General features: G+C 40.7%; 1 protein-coding gene across 1 annotated transcript in view; it reads left to right on the top strand.

The window, feature by feature from the left end:
* The window catches only part of ush2a (Usher syndrome 2A (autosomal recessive, mild)), a 630,034-nt gene that overhangs the window by 147,427 nt on the left and 464,025 nt on the right, over nucleotides 1-18,582 (top strand). The window contains 4 exon segments of the mRNA XM_052011249.1: nucleotides 80-209; nucleotides 4,447-4,535; nucleotides 16,984-17,187; nucleotides 17,321-17,401. Of these exon segments, the coding sequence (XP_051867209.1) occupies nucleotides 80-209; nucleotides 4,447-4,535; nucleotides 16,984-17,187; nucleotides 17,321-17,401 (504 nt within the window).

Here is an 18,582-nt window from a genome sequence, read left to right as displayed (position 1 = left end):
GAATTACAGAGCTTTGATATGACTAATTGGTTGTGGGATTGCCTAGCGCAGTCAATGCATTCTGTTTTTTGCTGTTTAGGTTATCTTCTGTTGAAGCTTTGCCAGATTGAGAACTCGGTTTTAGGTATGCCTGGTGTTGGTCTCAGTATTCCCTTCTGCACACCTCAAAGTATTAGGGTTGATCCAACAGGCTTGTTTGTAATTGTAAAGTGAGGGATATGTCAGACCACAAGTATACCGATTGTGGTGGTGTAGATTTCTGTCACTGGTCTGCAGCACAACATGGATACCCAGTTTTGAGCTGCCAGATTTGTTCTGAGTTGATTCCATTTAGTGTAATTTTAGTGCCACGCAATACAATACAGAACCATGACTTGAGTCAAATGCAACTTCGCATGGGGGAGGATTGTGCAGTTCTCTATGTGGAGAGGCATAAATAGGGTAGATAGTCAGAGGTTTTTCCCCAGGGTGGAAATGTCAAATACCAGATGACATAGCTTTAAACTGACAGGAGGAAAGTTTAAAAGAGATTTATGAGGCAAGTTTTTTTTTAAACACAGAGTGTGATAGGTGCCTGGAACATGCTGCCAGGGGAAGTGGTGGAAGCAGATACGATAACAATGTTTAAGAGGCATTCAGACAGGCATATGAACGGGCAGGGGATGGAGGGATATAAACCATGTACAGGGAGATGGGATTAGTTCAGATTGGCATCATGGTTGACACAGACATTATGGGCTGAAGGGCCTGTTCCTGTGCTGTACAGTTCTATTTCTATTGTGCTCTATTCCTATTCTATTCTGTTCTATTCTATTCTGTTCTATTCTATTCTATTCTGTTCTCAAAACTATCATACAAGATTATGTGAATGCCAGCAAAATCAGCATGTAATAGATAAGAGATTCACAGCCCATGAATCAGATCAAACAGTCAGCAGGAGGAGGAGGTTATATGAAGTCATGTCCTCAATATTGGCTGAACCCAGTGCTAAAGTGGAAAGGGATAGACCGAAGCGGGCAGAATTCAGAACCAGTTCTGATGAAAGGCTAGCAAACTGAAATATTAACTCAGTTTCTCTTCCACAGATACTGTCTGCTGAGTATTTGTAGAATCATCCATTTTATTTCAGTTCTTTCTTTCATTTATGCTTTTATTGTTGTTTCTCCATTTAAGTGACGCTGGTGATGATGGTACAAAGGATAGCTTGAAAAAGCTTTTTGGTTGTATGAACAAAATTTATACAAAATCTGGAAACACGCCTGGTAATTCAAGTAGTACAACAATCCCATGATTAAATTATCTGCATGTAAGTGGCCTCTTGTTCATTCTCCATTCCCTTTACCTCACTTGCCAGCCTTATCTTCTAACATCAAGGCCCAAAGCTCTAGATTTCCTAATCTAATCATCTCGAAGTTTCTACCACTCCTTCCTGCTTTATGAAACTCATTAAAAGCTTGATCAAAGAGGTAGGTTTTAGTCACCCATCCTATTATTATCTTTGCATTTTTATCATTGTGTGCCCATTGATGTTCATGTGAAGTGTTCCGGAATGCTTTATGATTTTAAAGGTATTGTACAAATAAAAATTGTTGTTGTTGTGCTATTTTCCTCAGTGGTTCTGTGACCTATCCAGTTCGATTGTACTGTAGTTTAAGCGGTAAATTGAAATATTTTGATTTCACATGAAAATGTGGTGGGTGAGGTAATAATCAGGCTGGTGATGAGGTTAAGGTGGGGGTGGCGGGAACAGGGGCCGAGGGCATGACTAGGCCAGGGATAAATTGATGGCACGTTGAGGAGGCCATGAGACCCTGAGAAGACCATGAGAAGACCCTGGATGAGGGGACATGATAGGTAACTGAATTTGAACACATAACCTTGTGATGTGGTAGATACTGTTTCAATCTATAGGTGTTTATTTACTTATGTTCAAGATACTTCTGTGAGCCAATTGTGGATGACTTGGATGACTCTGACGACTGTGGTTAAGAATGCATTGGGCTAGTATAAACAGTACAAATGAATTATTGTTTTTACAAGAGACTGATTAAATCGTGCAGCACAGAAACAGGCCTTTTGGCCCATCCTGTCCAGGCTGACCATTGTACTTACCTACATAAATCCCATTTGCCTGCAATGTAATAAAGTGGTCATATTCTCACATGTGTGCCACAAGTGAATATTACTGTACAGTGTTTTTGTTTGAACCAATTTGTGAAAGTGGGATCCTATAAGACATAAGACCATAAGACATGCCAGCAGAATTAGGATTCGGCCCATAGAATCTGCTCCACCATTCGATCATGGTTGATTTATTTTTTTCCTCCCAACCCCACTCTCCTGCCTTCTCCCCATAACCTTTGACATCTTTATTAATCAAGAAACTATCAACCTCCGCTTTAAATGTACCCAGTGACTTGGCCTCCACAGCCGTCTGTGGTAATGAATTCCTCAGATTCACCACCCTCTGGCTGAAGAAATTCCTCCTCATCTTAGTTCTAAAGGGATGTCCTTCTCTTCTAAGGTTGTGCCCTTGGTCCTGGACTCTCCCACTACTGGAAACATCCTCTCCAAGTTCACTCTATCCAGGCCTTTCAATATCCAGTAGGTTTCAATGAGATCCCCCCTCATCTTTCTAAACTCCAGCGAGTACAGGCCCAGAGCCATCAAATGCTTCTCATGCGTTAACCCTTGCTTCCCTGAGATCATTCTTGTAAACCTCATCTTGACCCTCTCCAGTGCCAGGACATCCTTCCTTAGATATGGGGCCCAAAACTGCTCACAGTACTCCAAATGTGGTCTGACCAATGCCTTATAAAGCCTCAGCATTACATCCTTGCTTTCATATTCTCGTCCTCTCGAAATAAATGCAAACATTGCATTTGCCTTCCTTACTACTGACTCAACCTGCAAGTTAACCTTCAGGGAATCCTGCACTAGGACTCCTGAGTCCTTTTGCACCTCCAATTTCAGAATTCTCTCCCCATTTAGAAAATAGTCTACACCTTTATTCCTTCTATTAAAGTGCATGACCATACACTTCTCTATGCTGTATTCCACCTGCCACTTCTTTGCCCATTCTCCCAAACTGTCCAAGTCCTTCTGCACACTCCCTGCTTCCTCAACACTACCTGCCCCTCCACCTATCTTTGTATCATCCGCAAACCTGGCCGCAAAACCGTCAATTATGTCATCCAGATCATTAACATATGACGTGAAAAGTAGGGGACTCAACACCGACCCCTGAGGAACATCATTAGTCACCGACAGCCAACCAGAAAAGGCCCCCTTTATTCCCACTCTTTGCCTTCTGCCAGTCAGCCAATCTTCTATCTATGCTAGTACCTTTCCTGTAATACCATGGGCTCCTATCTTGCTTAGCAGTCTCATGTGCGGCACCTTGTCAAAGACCTTCTGAAAATCCAAGTGAACAATATTCACTGACTCTCTTTTGTCTATCCTACCTGTTACTTCTTCAAAGAATTCCAACAGATTTGTCAGGCAAGATCTCCACTGAAGGAAACCATGCCCATTTTATCATGTACTTCCAAGTACCCTGAAACCTCATCCTTAATAATGGACTCTGGTGTTCACAGATGGCCATGTGGTTAAAACAGTGGTATTGCTGAATCATTGTGTCAAGGAACTAAACGTTGAAAAAAAAACAAAACAATCCAAAAACAAAATCATTATTTATTTTGGTACAGGATCTATTTTTTTGTCCATTACAACAATGACTCTACCTTAAAGTATTAAAATTAACATGTGTATCACTTACTGGCGCAATAACCTTTGGCAAAGTTACCATAATGGTCTACTACTGGTTAAAGTGTAGAGTGCAAAGTTGTGAACTACATGATTTTGTGTTTCATTATTTTCAGATACATTTGGTAATATTAATACTTTACATTCTATTATGAAGCAAATAATACAATAATAATGATTCGGTAATGACTTCCACTCCTCAACTTGCTATTACCTGTTTTTGGTAAAGAATATTCATTTCTAAATATTTAACATTAGTAATAATTAGTAATTCAGTGTTCATTTGGAAGAACTGGGGAAGTTTCTTTAATTAAGGTGTACTTCTCCAACATAAGTATGGAGCAGCCTCTACTGTTTTATTGCAGATTCAAGGATACATCGGTGTTTATAATTTTATTGCTAATTGCTATATCGAGTCATTTCCAATCTGTGCACATTAAAATACATGAACAACTTTCATTATGCAATTCAAGTGTTCCATTGATTTACAAGATCATAAGTGCAGTATTAATTGAATGGAAAAATACAAGTAAACAAATCATATTGTTTTTAATTTTGAATAGTAATCTCATTGGCTGAATTCCACAGTGGAATTTTAAGCTTCATGTTTAATACGACTTCATGTACAACCCGAGTTGACCTCTGATTTGGACTTCCTTGCCATGGTGGAAAATGGAAAAGCATTATGGCATTGGTAAATGTGAATGGGCAAGTTAAGAATGAGCTGGATACCGAGGAAGAGCTGTAAATAAGCTTTCCAATTTATCTTGGTAGAATCGCAACTGAAGCATTAAGCATCTGCAGAGAATGTGAATGGAAGCAAGGTTATGTAAAGCCCATCTTTGAGTTGGAACAGCTTTTCACATTCTCATGAATGTATCCTAAATTACTCTTTTCATGTTATGGTGTGAGTTATGGCTTAGTGGTGCTGCATTTGTCTCTGACTCGGAAGGTTATGGATTGAAATTCAGTTACTATCATGCCCCCTCATCCAAGGTCTTATCCTGAACTTGAGTGTTCCCTGGCCTCATTGTGCCTTCAGTTCATCCCTGGCCTAGTCACACCATCAGCCCCTCCAGTTACCTCCCCCTCTGCCCACCCCAACTTCACCACTTCAACTCCAGCCTGATCATGCCCCCACCCACAACTACCCCATCATGATCTGGCAACCAGATTGTCCCAGCCTGATGCCCTATGACCCCACCATCTCTGGCTTAATTATTTCCCCACTAGTTCATCCCAAGTCTGATCATGCAGACCTCCCCCCACCACCGCCCCCCCACCCCCCCCCCACCCACACACACACACACACCACCTCCCATTTAGCTTATCCTGGCTTGTTCATAGATCCAATTCAACAATTTTGGGATTCTTGCTTGAACATGGATGTCCCAAACCTGCTGAAGTTCAAGTTTATTGCCGTAGGCCTACCTACATCTCATACATCTTCTGGGGCAGAGGTGACCTGTACAAGAGGGATGGGTTGCACCTCAATTGGAGGGGAACCAATCTCCTGGCTGGGAGTTTCACTGATGCTACTCTGGAAGGTTTAAACTAGTTTGGCAGGGGGATGGGAATCAGAGCACCAGGTCAGAAAATGGAGGAATTGAGAGGAAGATAGATGTCATGACCAGTAAGAACAGGCAGGAGCAAAGTATAGACACAATGGGACAGAGGGGTTGAAGTGTGTGTATTTTAATGCTAGGAGTATTATGAGTAAGGGTGATGAACAGGGTCATGGATCAGTACATGGAACTATGACTATGTAGCCAGAACAGAGACTTGGTTGAAAGAGGGACAGGAATGGGTGCTTCATGATCCAGGGTGTCAATGTTTTAGAAAAGATAGAGGAGGAGGTAATAGGGGTGGGGGGTGGGGTGGGGTGGTTGCGCAATTAATCAGGAACAATATCACAACTGCACTCAGAGGGGACATAATGGAGACTCAGAGGGGGACAGAATGAAGGGCTCATCCACTGAGTGTATTTGGGTAAAACTCAAAAAATAAGAAAGCTGCAATCACTCTAATGGGATATCTACCACAGACCCCCCAATAGCCACTGGGATATACAGGCAGATTAGGGAAAGGTGTAAAAACAACAGGGTTGTTGCAGTGGGGGACTTCAACTTCCCTAATATAAACGGGGGCCTCCTTAGTGCAAGAATTTTAGATGGGGCAGAATTTGTTAGGTGCATTCTGGAATGTTTCTTACATGAAGATGAAGATAGACCAACAAGAGGAGGAGCCGTACTGGACCTGGTGTTGGGTTATGAGCCTGGCCAAGTGACTGACCTTTCTGTGGGAGAACAGTTAGGGAACAGTGATTATAATTCCTTAAGTCTTAAGATAGCTGTAGATAAGGATAAGTATGGACCTTGCGGGACAGTATTAAATTGGAGCAGGGCAAATTATGAGAGCATTAGGCAGGAACTAGGGAGAATTAATTGGGAACAGCTGTTTTTAGGCAAGTCCACATCTGACATGTGGAGAGTGTTTGAAGACCTACTGCATAGAGTACAGGACAGGTATGGTTCAGTAAAGAAGGAAGGACAAGGGTGGCAAGGTCAGGGAACTTTGGATGTCAAGAGAGGTGGTGAATTTAGTCAAGAAGAAAAAGGAAACATATGTAAGGCTTAGGAAGCTAAGATCAAACAGAGACCTTCAGGATTATGAAGAAGCCAGAAAAGAACTCACGAAAGGAATTAGGAAAGCCAGGAGGGGCCGTGAAAAGTCCTTGGCAAGTAGGATTTAAGAGAATCCCAAGGCATTCTATACATACATCAAGAGCAAGAGGATAACTAGGGAGTGGGTAGGGCAATTCAAGGATAAAGGAGGGAACATGTGCTTGGAGGCAGAGGATGTAGGTGAGGTCCTAAATGAGTACTTTGCATCAGTATTTACCAAGGAGAAGGATGTGGAGGATGGGGAGATCAGTGCGGAGCATGCTAATTTGCTAGGGCATTTCAAGATAAAGAAGGAGGTAGTCTTGGGTCTCTCAAAGAACATTAAGGTGAATAACTCCCCAGGTTCTGATGGGATATACCCCAGGTTATTGAGAGAAGCAAGAGATGAGATTGCTGTGGCCTTGACCAATATCTTTGTGTCCTCTCTAGCCACAGGTGAGGTCCTGGAGGACTGGCAAGTAGCTAATGTTGTTCCATTATTCAAAAGGGAAAACTATAGACTGGTGAATCTCACGTCAGTGGTAGGGAAGTTACTGGAGAGGATTTTTAGGGATAGGATTTGTGAGCATTTGGAAAACCATGGCCTAATTAGGGACAGTCAGCATGGCTTTGTGTGAAGCAAGTCGTGTCTTACTAACTTGATCGAGATTTTTAAGGAGGTGAAGAAGGTTATTGATGAAGGTAGACCTGTGGATGTTGTCTAGCTACATGGATTTTGGTAAGGCATTTGACAAGGTCCCTCATGAGAGGCTCATCCAGAAAATTAAGGTGCATGGGATCCACGGTGAATTGGCCGTTTGGATTCACTATTGGCTTGCTCATAGAAGACAGAGGGTAGTGGTCGATGGGATTATTCTGGCTGGAGGTCTATGACTAGTGGTGTTCCACAGGGATCCGTACTGGGACATCTGCTATTTGTGATATATATAAATGACCTGGATGAAAATGTAGATGGGTGGGTTAGTAAGTTTGCAGATGATATGAAGATTGGTGGTGTTGTGGATAGCATAGGAGACTGGCAAAGGATACAGCAGGATATAGATGAGTTGCAGAGAAACAGCAGATGGAGTTCAACCCAGCAAAATGTGAAGTGTTGTACCTTGGGAGATCAAATATAGAGAGGCATTACATTGTTAATGGCAAGACCCTTAACAGTGTCGATGACCAGAGGGATCTTGGGGTCTAAATTCATAGCTTCCTAGTTGATTGGGTGGTAAAGAAGGCATATGGTATGCTTGCCTTTATTAGTCGAGGCATTGAGTTCAAGAGCCAGGAAGGCAGGCACGGTAGCATAGTGGTTAGCATAATGCTTTACAGCGCCAGAGACCCGGGTTCAAATCCGGCCACTGTCTGTAAGGAGTTTGTACATTCTCCCCGTGTCTGTGTGGGTTTCCTCCGGGTGCTCCGGTTTCCTCCCACATTCCAAAGACGTACAGGTTAGGAAGTTATGGGCATGCTATGTTGGCGTCGGAAGCGTGGCGACACTTGCGGGCTGCCCTCCAAAATCACTATGCAAAAGATGTATTTCACTGTGTGTTTCAATGTACATGTGACTAATAAAGATCTTATCTAGTTATGTTGCAGCTTTATAAAACTCTACTTAGGCCACATCTGGAGTATTGCATTCAATTCTGGTTGTCCCATTATAGAAAGGATGTCGAAGCTTTGGAGAGGGTGCAGAAGAGGTTTACCAGGATGCTACCTGGATTAGAGGGCATGTGATCTCAGGAGAGGTTGGACAAACTTGGGTGGTTCTCTCTGGAGCATCGAAGGCTGAGGGGAGATCTGATAGAAGTTTATAAGATTATGAAGGCATAGATAGAGTAAACAGCCAATATCTTTTTCCCAGGGTTGAAATGTCTAAAACCAGAGGGCATGACTTTTAAGGTGAGAGGGGGTAAATTCAAAGTAGATGTGTGTGGCAATTTTTTTTACACAGAGTGGTGGGTGCCTGGAATGCGCTGCCTGGGGTGGTGGTGGAGGTAAATAGGATTGGGGCATTCAAAAGGTTCTCAGATAGGCACATGATTGTGCAGGAAATGGCAGGATATGGGCATTGTGTAGGCAGTACCTACACAATATTAGTTTAGTTGGGCATTTGGATACTAATTTAGTTAGTTCGGCACAACATCATGGGCAGAACGCCCTGTTCCTGTGCTGTACTGTTCTATGTTCTATAACCAGGGTGTAAATACCATGAAAATTAGCTTTTTGCAGCAGCAGCACAGTATGTTACAAACATAAGTTAACATAAACAAATTAACATAAGTTATCATTGGTGGTTACTAACTGTGATCCAGCACTGAACTCCTCATGGAGCACTTGTTGAAATCCCCAGCACTTATGCAGGCAAATGTGTCTGCTGCACCTGTGCTAGGCTGAGTCAAAACAGATCAGTAAATTGAACACATGGCTCAAAATGTGGTGCAAGAGAACAATAGTTAAATTCAAGAGATACTCTTATCAACTCTGCAGAAAACACTAGTAATTCTCTTGGGAAGAGGCTTCACTAGAATCAAGCTGGGATCAGTGCCTGAGCAAATTAAATGTTCAGAATTGCAGATGTGGATGGGCTTTAACTTAAATATTGATTTGGTGATGGGTTTGGGGAGAAGGGTGGAAATTTAGAGAGTTAATGTGATAGCACAATGTAGTAATGTGCATGATGATAAGCAGAGCATAACAGGAATGGACAGAATGCATAATGGTCAAAGTAGGAAAAAAATCAAAAATATAGCTTCTTGATTTGAATGCACAATGCATTTATAACAAGGGAGATGTGTTAATGGCATAAATAAAGGTAAATGGATTTGATCTAATAGCCATCACAAATACTTGTCTGCAAGGTGACCAAGACTGGGAACTGAATATGCTAGGATATATAAGTTTTTGGAAAGATAAGCAGAATAGTGGGAGATGGGGAGGTGATGAGCTGGTCAGGTTCTGATAGCAAAGGATGACATTTAGACAGCAGTGACAAAGGACTTTGGCTCAGAAGATTAGAAAGTTCAATCAGTTTGGATGGAAGAAATAATAAGGATCAGACTATGATAGTGGGAATGGTCTTTTGGTCCCCAACTATACTGTTGGACAGAAAACAATTAAGAAATAAAGGAAGCTTGCAACAAAAGTAATACAATAATCCTGGGGTATTTTGATCCTCATAGAGTGGCGAATCAAATTGGCAAAGTTTGTCCTGAGAACTCGGATATGGGGAGTTTCATAGGACAATACATTGTGAACTCAGCTAAGGAACAGTCTATTTCGGATTTGGTCATGTGAAATGAGATAGGATTAATTAGCAGTTACATGGTAAAAGATCCTGTGAGGATAACTAATCCTAATATGGTAGAATATTACATTTAGTTATGAGTCATGACTGGAGTCTTTGTCTAAGAACCTCAAAATAAAGCTTAAACTTAAATACAGAATTGCATCGATATGAGGTGCAAGTAAACCGAGGAAGATTGGAAATTTAGATTATAAGATATAACAGTAGCAGAGAATTGAAGTATTTCATAATATTTAATGAATACACATTCCATAAAGAAATAAATACTATTGGAAAAATGATCAATCCGTGGCCAGTGAAAGAAGTTAGGGATAATATCAGGTCGAAAGGAAAGGCTTAAAAGTTGCACAGAAGCTATAGAGAATTTGTAGAGAGTACCTCTGTGGTGGTCCCCCTCAAAAATCTGTATCTCATTTTAGATTCTGTTGGAGAGGATGACCCGACAGAGGAAGACCACGGCAAAGGGGACTTTGGCACTATGCCTGGTGCTGTGGTCCAGCGGGGATTCTATAGTGAGGGGAACAGATAAGAGATTCTGCGAACCTGACAACAATACCCAGATGGTGTGTTGCCTCCCTGGTGCCAGGGTACGGGATGTCTCAGACCGGGTCCAGAATATTCTGAGGGGAGAGCCAGAAGTCTTGGTACATGTAGGTACCAATGACATAGGTACAAAAAGAGAGGAGGTCCTGAAGGAAGATTACAAGGAGCTGGGAAGAAGGTTGAGAAGCAGGACCTCCAGGGTAGTAATCTCAGGATTACTACCTGTGCTACGTGCTAATGAAAGTAAGAATAGCAAGATCAGGCAGATGAATGCGTGGCTGAGTAATGGTGCAGGAGGCAGGGCTTCAAATTCTTGGATCATTGGAATCTTTTTTGGGAGAGGTATGACCTATTCACAAAGGATGGGTTACACCTGAACTCCAAAGGGTCCAATATCCTGGTGGGAATGTTTAATATAGCTGTTGGGGAGGGTTTAAACTAATTTGGCAGGGGGAAGGAAACCAGGATGTTAGGATGGAGGAAGAGGTATATAGGAAAAAATCCAAGATAGTGTGCAGTGAAGATGGTAAGAAGGACAGGCAGATAAAAAGACAGGATAATTTGCCGAACAGTAGAAATACAGCAAAATTGGTAGCAGATACTGGTCTAAATGTACTATATTTAAATGCACGTAGCATTAGAAATAAAGTGGATGACCTAGTGGCACAGCTACAGATTAAAAAATATGACATTATGGCAATCACCGAGTCATGGCTTAATGATGGATGTGATTGGAAACTGAATGTCCAGGGGTACACAGTGTATAGGAAAGATAGGGGGGTAGGCAGAGGGGGTGGTGTGGCCCTGATGGTTAGTAATGATATAAAATCAATAGAGAGAAGGGACATAGGGTCAGAAGAAGTGGAATCCTTATGGGTAGAGCTAAGAAATGGCAAGGGTAAAAGGACAATAATAGCAGTTATATATAGGCCCCCTAACAGCAGCTGGGATGTCGACTATAAGTTACAGCTGGAAATAGAAAAAGCGTGTCAGGGAGACAATGTCAAGATAATCATGGGGGATTTTAATTTGAAGGTGGATTGGAAAAGCCAGGAAGCAGTGGATTTCAGGAGAGTGAGTTTGTGGTGTGGCTACTGGATGGCTTTTTGGAGCAACTTGTTGATGAGCCCACCAGGGGATCGGCTCTTTTGGATTGGTTGTTGTGTAACGAACTGGAGGTGATTAGGGAACTAAAAGTAAAGGAACCATTAGGAACTAGCGATCACAATATGATTGAGTTCAGTTTCAAATTTGAAAAGGAGAAGCTGATATCATAAGTGTCAATATTTCAGTGGAACAAAGGAAATTAGAGTGACATGAGAGAGGAACTGGCCCAAATTGATTGGAAAAGTAAGCTAGTTGGAGGGACGGCAGAGCAGAAATGGATGGAATTTCTACAAGTAATAAGGAAAGTGCAGGATAGATATATTCCAAGAAAAAAGAAGATTACGAATGGGAAAATGGCACAATTGTGGATAACGAGAGAGGTTAAAGCTAAAATAAAAGCAAAAGGGAGGGCATACAAGGAAGCAAAAATTAGTGGGAAAACAGAAGACTGAGAAACTTTTAAAAACTTACAGAAAGAAACTAAGAAGGTCATTAGGAAAGAAAAGATGAATTAAGGAAGTTGGCAGATAACATTCAAAAAGATACTAAGAGTTTTTTTTAAATATATGAAGAGTAAGAGAGAGACTCTGGTTGATATAGGACCAATTGAAAATGGTGTGGGAGAGATTATAATGGATAACAAAGAGATGACAGAGAAACTAAATGAGTATTTTGCATCGGTCTTCACTGTGGAGGACATCAGCAATATACCTGATAGTCAGGGGTCTCAGGGGATAGAACTGAGTTCAGTCAAGATTACTAGCGAGAAGGTGCTAGGAAAGCTCAATGGACTAAAGACAGATAAGTCTCCCAGACTGGATGAGATGCACCCCCGGGTTCTGAAGGAGGTGGCTTTAGAGATTGCGGAGGCATTGGTGATAATTTTCCAGGAATCAATAGACTCTGGCGTGGTTCCAGAGGACTGGAGGGTCGCAAATGTAGTTCTGCTGTATAAGGTGGGAGGCAGCATAAAGGAAATTACAGACCTATTAGTCTGACATCGGTGGTGGGAAAGTTATTGGAATCGATCCTCAAGGATGAGGTTATGGAATACCTAGAGGTGCAAGGCAAGATAGGTCCAAGCCAGCATGGTTTTGTGAAGGGAAGATCCTGCCTGACCAACCTATTGGAGTTTTTTGAGGAAATCTCAGGTAGGGTGGATAAGGGAGAGGCTGTGGATGTTGTGTATTTAGACTTTCAAAAGGCCTTCGACAAGGTGCCGCACAAGAGGCTGATTAATAACATGAGAGGTCATAGAATTACAGGTAGGGTAGTAGAATAGGTGGAGCATTGGCTGGTAGGCAGAAAGCAAAGGGTGGGAATAAAGTGATCCTGTTCTGGTTGTTGGGGCCGCTTCTTTTTACTTTGTACATTAACGATTTGGATGATGGAGTAAATGGTTTTGTGGCTAAGTTTGCAGACAACACCAAGATAGGTGGAGGAGTAGGGAGTATTGAAGAAACAGGAAAGTTGCAGAAAGACTTAGATAGTTTAGGAGAATGGGCAAAGAAATGGCAGATGAGATTCAATGTTGAGAAATGTGCACTTTGGAAAAAGAAATAAATGGGCAGATTATTATCTAGATGAGGAGAAAATTCAAAGTACAGAAGTACAAAGGGACTTGGGGGTACATGCAGGATAACCTAAAGGTTAACGACCAGGTCGGATCAGCGGTAAAGAAAGCAAATGCTCTGTTGGCATTCATTTCGAGAGGTATAGTGTTGGTGAGGCTCTATGGAGCACTGGTGAGGCCCCATTTGGAATACCTTGTGCGGTTTTGGACCCCTTTTCTTAGGAAGGATGTACTGATGTTGGAGAGGGTTCAGAAGAGATTTATGAGGATGATTCCCGGAATGAAAGGGCTTACTTATGATGAGCATTTGTCGGCTCTTGGACTGTACTCATTGGAGTACAAAAGAATGAGAGGGGACCTCATAGAAACATTTAGAATGTTGAGAAGACTGTACAGGGCAGATGTGGTTAAACTGTTTCCCTTGGTGGGTGAGTCCAGGACAAGAGGGCACAATCTTAGAATTAGAGGGTACCGGTTTAAAACAGAAATGAGGAGAAATTTCTTTAGCCAGAGGGTAGTGAAATTCTTTTCTTTTTCAATCTTTTTATTAGTTTTCAAATTAATACAGATTGATATATAACATCAATGTTTGTACATGTAATACAAAGAGATCAGGAGACCAATCATAGCATAGATAATCATAAAGAACAATAAAATATAAAAAAATCTGTAGATCCCACGATCTCTTAGTAAATGAATATAATATAAAAGAAAGGAAAGAAAAAGATTTATTATATATATAAAAGAAAGAAAAAATAAAATCCCCAAATCAATAAGAAAAATTATAAACAATATATCAAACCAAACTAAACAAAAATTTCAAAGAAGAACAAAAAAAAAGAAAAAAAAAGACTGGACTGAAATTTCTCAGTAAGAACAGAGCAATATTATGTTGTCAACTCTGTTGCTTCAAATTAGAAAGTTCTTGAAAGGGGATCTATATCATGTGAAAGTATTGGACAAGTGGACTCCAAATATCTTCAAATTTAAGCAAAGGATCGACAGTACCACTGCTAATTTTTTCCAAGTTTAAACATGATATAGTTTGACGACCATTGAAAAGTATTAGGGGGTATTGCATCCTTCCATTTAAGCAAAATGGATTGTTTGGCCATTAATGTAACAAAGGCACTCATATGGTAAGCAGAAGCAGATAAATGGCCAGACTCTATCCTTGGTAATAGAGGGTAGTGAAATTATGGAATTCTTTGCCACGTACAGCTGTGGAGGCCCAATCACTGGGGGCGTTTAAGGAGGATATTGATAGGTATCTAATTAATTAAGGTATCAAGGGATATGGGGATAAAGCCAGAAATTGGGGCTAGATAGGAATAGTATTAGTTTAGCTCATGGAGCAAACTCGATGGGCTGAATGGCCTACTTCTGCTCCTTTGTCTTGTGATCTTGTGACCTAATGGTTTTAGAAACCAGCAAAGCGTGACTAAAACAAAATGGATTGAAAAGGATAAAACTGAATGAATAAGCTGGCAAAAATATATAGGAAAGCAGACTCCAAGAACGTCTGCCAGTATGTGAAATACAAGAGAACAGCACAAGTAAATATTGTTTTCTTAGATGCTAAGATGGGAAATAATAACGAGAAATAAGGAAATGGCATTGATAACAAACAAAGGTTTGGCATCTGTCTTCAAAGCAGAAGACATTAAAAGCATACCAAAAATAATTGTAACTAAGGGGCATAAAGACTGAGAAATATAAGACAATTAACATCACAAAAGAGAAAATACTAAGCAAACTGATCGGAATATCGGCTGACATATCTCTTGAATCTAATAGTCTGTTTCTGAGGGTTCTAAAAGATGTGAGTGCAAAAAAAGAGATGCGTTGGTTGTCATCTTCCAAAGTTTCCTAAATTCTAGTGGATTGAAAAATAGGAAATATAATTCCACTGTTCATGATAGGAAGGAGCAAGAAGCTATGAACTTCATGCCAGTTAGTCTTTGGGAGAATGCTGGAAAACATTTTTAAGAAAATGATAACATGGAAAAACACAATGTATTTAAGCAGAGCCAACATGATTTTATGAAAGAGAAGTTGAATTTAATAAATTTATCAGAATTCTTTGAAAGCTTAACTGGTAGGGTAGATATAGGAGAGCCGGTGATGTGGTGGTTTTTAGTTTATAGAAACCATTTATTGAGGATCCACATGAAAGGCTGATGTGTAAGATAAGCCTTCAGGGAGCTGAACATAGATGAAGGACCAGTTAACAGACAGAAAACAAAGAATAGTGTTAAATGGATCATTTTCAGGTTGGAAAGCTACACAGTGGGATGACCAGGGCAAATCTACATCCTGTAAATGCATCTAAGGTTGTTGAGAATACAAAGACAGGTTGACAATTAACTTATGATAAGGTAATAAATGCTAAAGAGTGCATATGTTTGTCTTCAGCTCATCTGACACCTCACCTGTAACCTATGAAATTTTAAAATTCTCTGTCAGAGACCCAGCAATCTCCTCCCTTGCCTTCCATAGCAAACTGACATACAAGGCACTGAGGACTTATCCAACTTTATTACACTAAGTTATCTCATGTCTCCTTTTTTTAAATGGTAACTTGTTCTAGAATTTTATCATCCCTCTTCCAGAATTCTCCAAGTATAGTGTCCTTAATGAACACAGATGAAAATAATTCATTTCAGTATTCATCTCAACCATGTTCTTGCCTCCATGCATAAATTGCCCCCTTGATCCCCTTTTGTGCTCTACTTTTCTCCTGGTCACCATTTGCCCTTAGTATATTCACAAAGTACTTTGGAAATTTCCCCATTTTTGTCTGACAGTGATATTTAATGGCTCTTCTTTTCCTTTTAAAATAAAATTTTAAGTATCCCCCTCTCCACTGCCCCCCTCTCCCGCTGCACACTTTCAAAACTCTGTTGGGCCTCCTCAGTTTACACTTCTCTATATCTGCCAAGTGCTTTTTTTCTTTGGGCTTGGTGTAGGAATGTAACACTGAGGTAAAATGTTAGCCGTAATCTTATTGAATAGCGGAGCAGGTACAAGGTACAAATAGTCTGTTCCTGCTTCAATTTGCTATGTTCTTCTGTGCTTAAACTTTCTGCACCTTTGGTATGCTTCATTGGTGCTGTGTTTGCACTAATGCCAAATTGGAATTCACAAAAAAATAAAATTACAATTTTGAAACATCTTTGTGTTTTGTGGTTTGTGGTTTGGCAGTTTGTCATATGAAAAGAAATTAAGCAGACTCGGCCTATTGTTTCTTGTACTTAGCAGAATGAGACATCCTCTCATTGAAACATACAAAATTGTTATCAGTCCTGACAGGATTGATGCAGAGGAGATGTTTCCCATGGCTGAGGAGTCTATTAAAAAGTATCACAGGCATAAAATAAGGAGTCAGCCCTTCAGGACTGATTATGGCCAATTGCATATTACAGATGGCTTACTAACATAATTGGAGCAAGGTGTATCTACACTTGTATTCAAACCTCATGCAATAAAAGGCCAATATACCACTTGTTTTCCTAATTGTATGAAGGGACTTGGGATGAGCCAAGGCTTGTGAATCAGTATGAGGAAGGACTGGAGCCAATGATCAGGATAGGGATGAGCTGTATGATCAGAAAAGAGATGCGAGTTGGGAGGGCAGTGATGAGTTAGAGGGGGTAAATGTCTTAATTTTCCTACTGGTCTGCTGGTAGTTCCCAGCACTGGGCCATATCTTCTACTCGATTTTTTTTTTAGGAAGCTTGCTGTCTGCGACTTTTTAAGAAGTCCACCGATGTTTTGACCTGCATTGCTCTCCACCAATGTCACACATGGCACAAAATTACTCAGTATGAAGTTTCTATATCTTATTTTCTATCAAGGGCGATTGTCTTAATATGTTTTTTCCACGTTGAATAATGGGGTTCATTTCTTTTGAATATTTGCATAATTTGGTATACTGTATGACTAGATGCTGAATTGCTCCAAATAATCTCAAAGTTGTGGATTTGTTTTCAGTGTTTATCACTTTCATTATTTGCAAGATTTTGACAAATGCGTAAAAGATGTTAGGTTTGCGAAAGGTGCTGTCGTAAATTTAGCAGCAATGTCTACTATTGCTGTCAGAGTCAATCTGGATGGGTGCTTATCATCTGACAATGCTGGTAACTGAAGAGCAAATAGCTCCATTGTTGTGTTTACTGGAGAAAAACACACTGTATATGACACTGGTTTGCAACCATTTGCAGGTAAATTACTCAGCTATTGTAGAGAACCTTTTTTTCCCCAAATAGAAGATTCCTTTACGTAAAGATTCATGTAAATTTTTCAGTATTTGCTTTCATTGGTGAATGTTTAAAATGTATTATGTCCTATTTTAAGAATATATTTACTGAATCATTGCATCCAATCAAGGAGGGTCAGTGATTAGTCCTTGGGAGCAAGGTCAGGTGAAAGAAAAAGGTAATATATAGGTTGTTTACCCCTTTTCATAATCTTGCAGCATCCTTTACAAGAGATTGATTAACAGTTCAGGGGAATAATTTTTTTCTTGGGTGGTCAATGTTTCAGCAAGTAATTCCCTAATATATATATATACTATTGGCACTGGAAGGTGGCTAATGTCGTTCCGTTGTTTGAGAAGGGTAGCAAGGACAAGCCGGGGAACTACAGGTCGGTCAGCCTGACATCAGTAGTGGGGAAGTTACTGGAGGGAATTCTGAGGGACAGGATCTACCAGCATTTGCTGCATCCTGCACAAGCTGGTGAAGCAGACTGGATTGGAGATGATAAAGCTCCAAGAAGAGGTATCATCAGATAAAGAAAGGCTGAATGAAACCAAGGGCGAAGGATTAGAAAGCAGATATGATTGACTGGCTACATTCTTCCAGCGTTCTGATTTTGTTCTATTCATCTACAGTCTCTTTTGTCTCCTTTGTCATCACTATAAGTATCGAATCTATAATCAGAGATCAAGAGATGATAAGTGATTATCGAGTTATTCCATCCCCTTGCAGAGATATTTGCTTCATCATTAGCCACTGGTGAAGTTCCCGAAGACTGGAAGGTGGTTAATAGTGTTTCGTTGTTTAAGAAGGGTAGCAAGAACAAGCCAGGGAACTACAGGCCATTCAGCCTGACATCAGCAGTGGAGAAGTTACTGGGTTACCGAGAAGTTACGTAACTTCTCCGTTTATTACGGAGAAGTTATGTGTTGCTCAGCAGGGTTGTGGGAAATGCCCAGCAGGTCAGGCATACTTAGAGAAAAATAACTGAGCCAATATCACAGACTTACAGTAGAAATGGTCAGTTCTGATACAGACTGAGAAAGTGAGATTAAAAGTTGGAGAATTTGACATCAAGTCCAGAAGGCTGCAATGTGCTCAGAGAGAAGGTATTATTCCTTAAGCTTGCATTAAGCCTCTGACAATGGCTCAGTTTTTTGCTCTCCATTAGAATGTGGAAAGTAGGAAAGCCGTGTTGTGTGCTGAGAGGGCCAGGAGGCAATCCAAACACACACTCAAAAGACAGTGAGAACAGATGCCTATGAAGTCAAACCCCAAGGATTTCTGCTGGAAGTGGAATAATCTTTTATGAGTGGTCAAGTTCAGAGAATGCAATCTGAGTTTTCATATCATTGCTAA

Source organism: Pristis pectinata, chromosome 3 (assembly GCF_009764475.1).
Source record: "Pristis pectinata isolate sPriPec2 chromosome 3, sPriPec2.1.pri, whole genome shotgun sequence".
Lineage (NCBI taxonomy): Eukaryota > Metazoa > Chordata > Chondrichthyes > Rhinopristiformes > Pristidae > Pristis > Pristis pectinata.
Note: the sequence above shows the minus strand (reverse complement) of the source record. Positions and strands in the feature narration are given on the sequence as shown.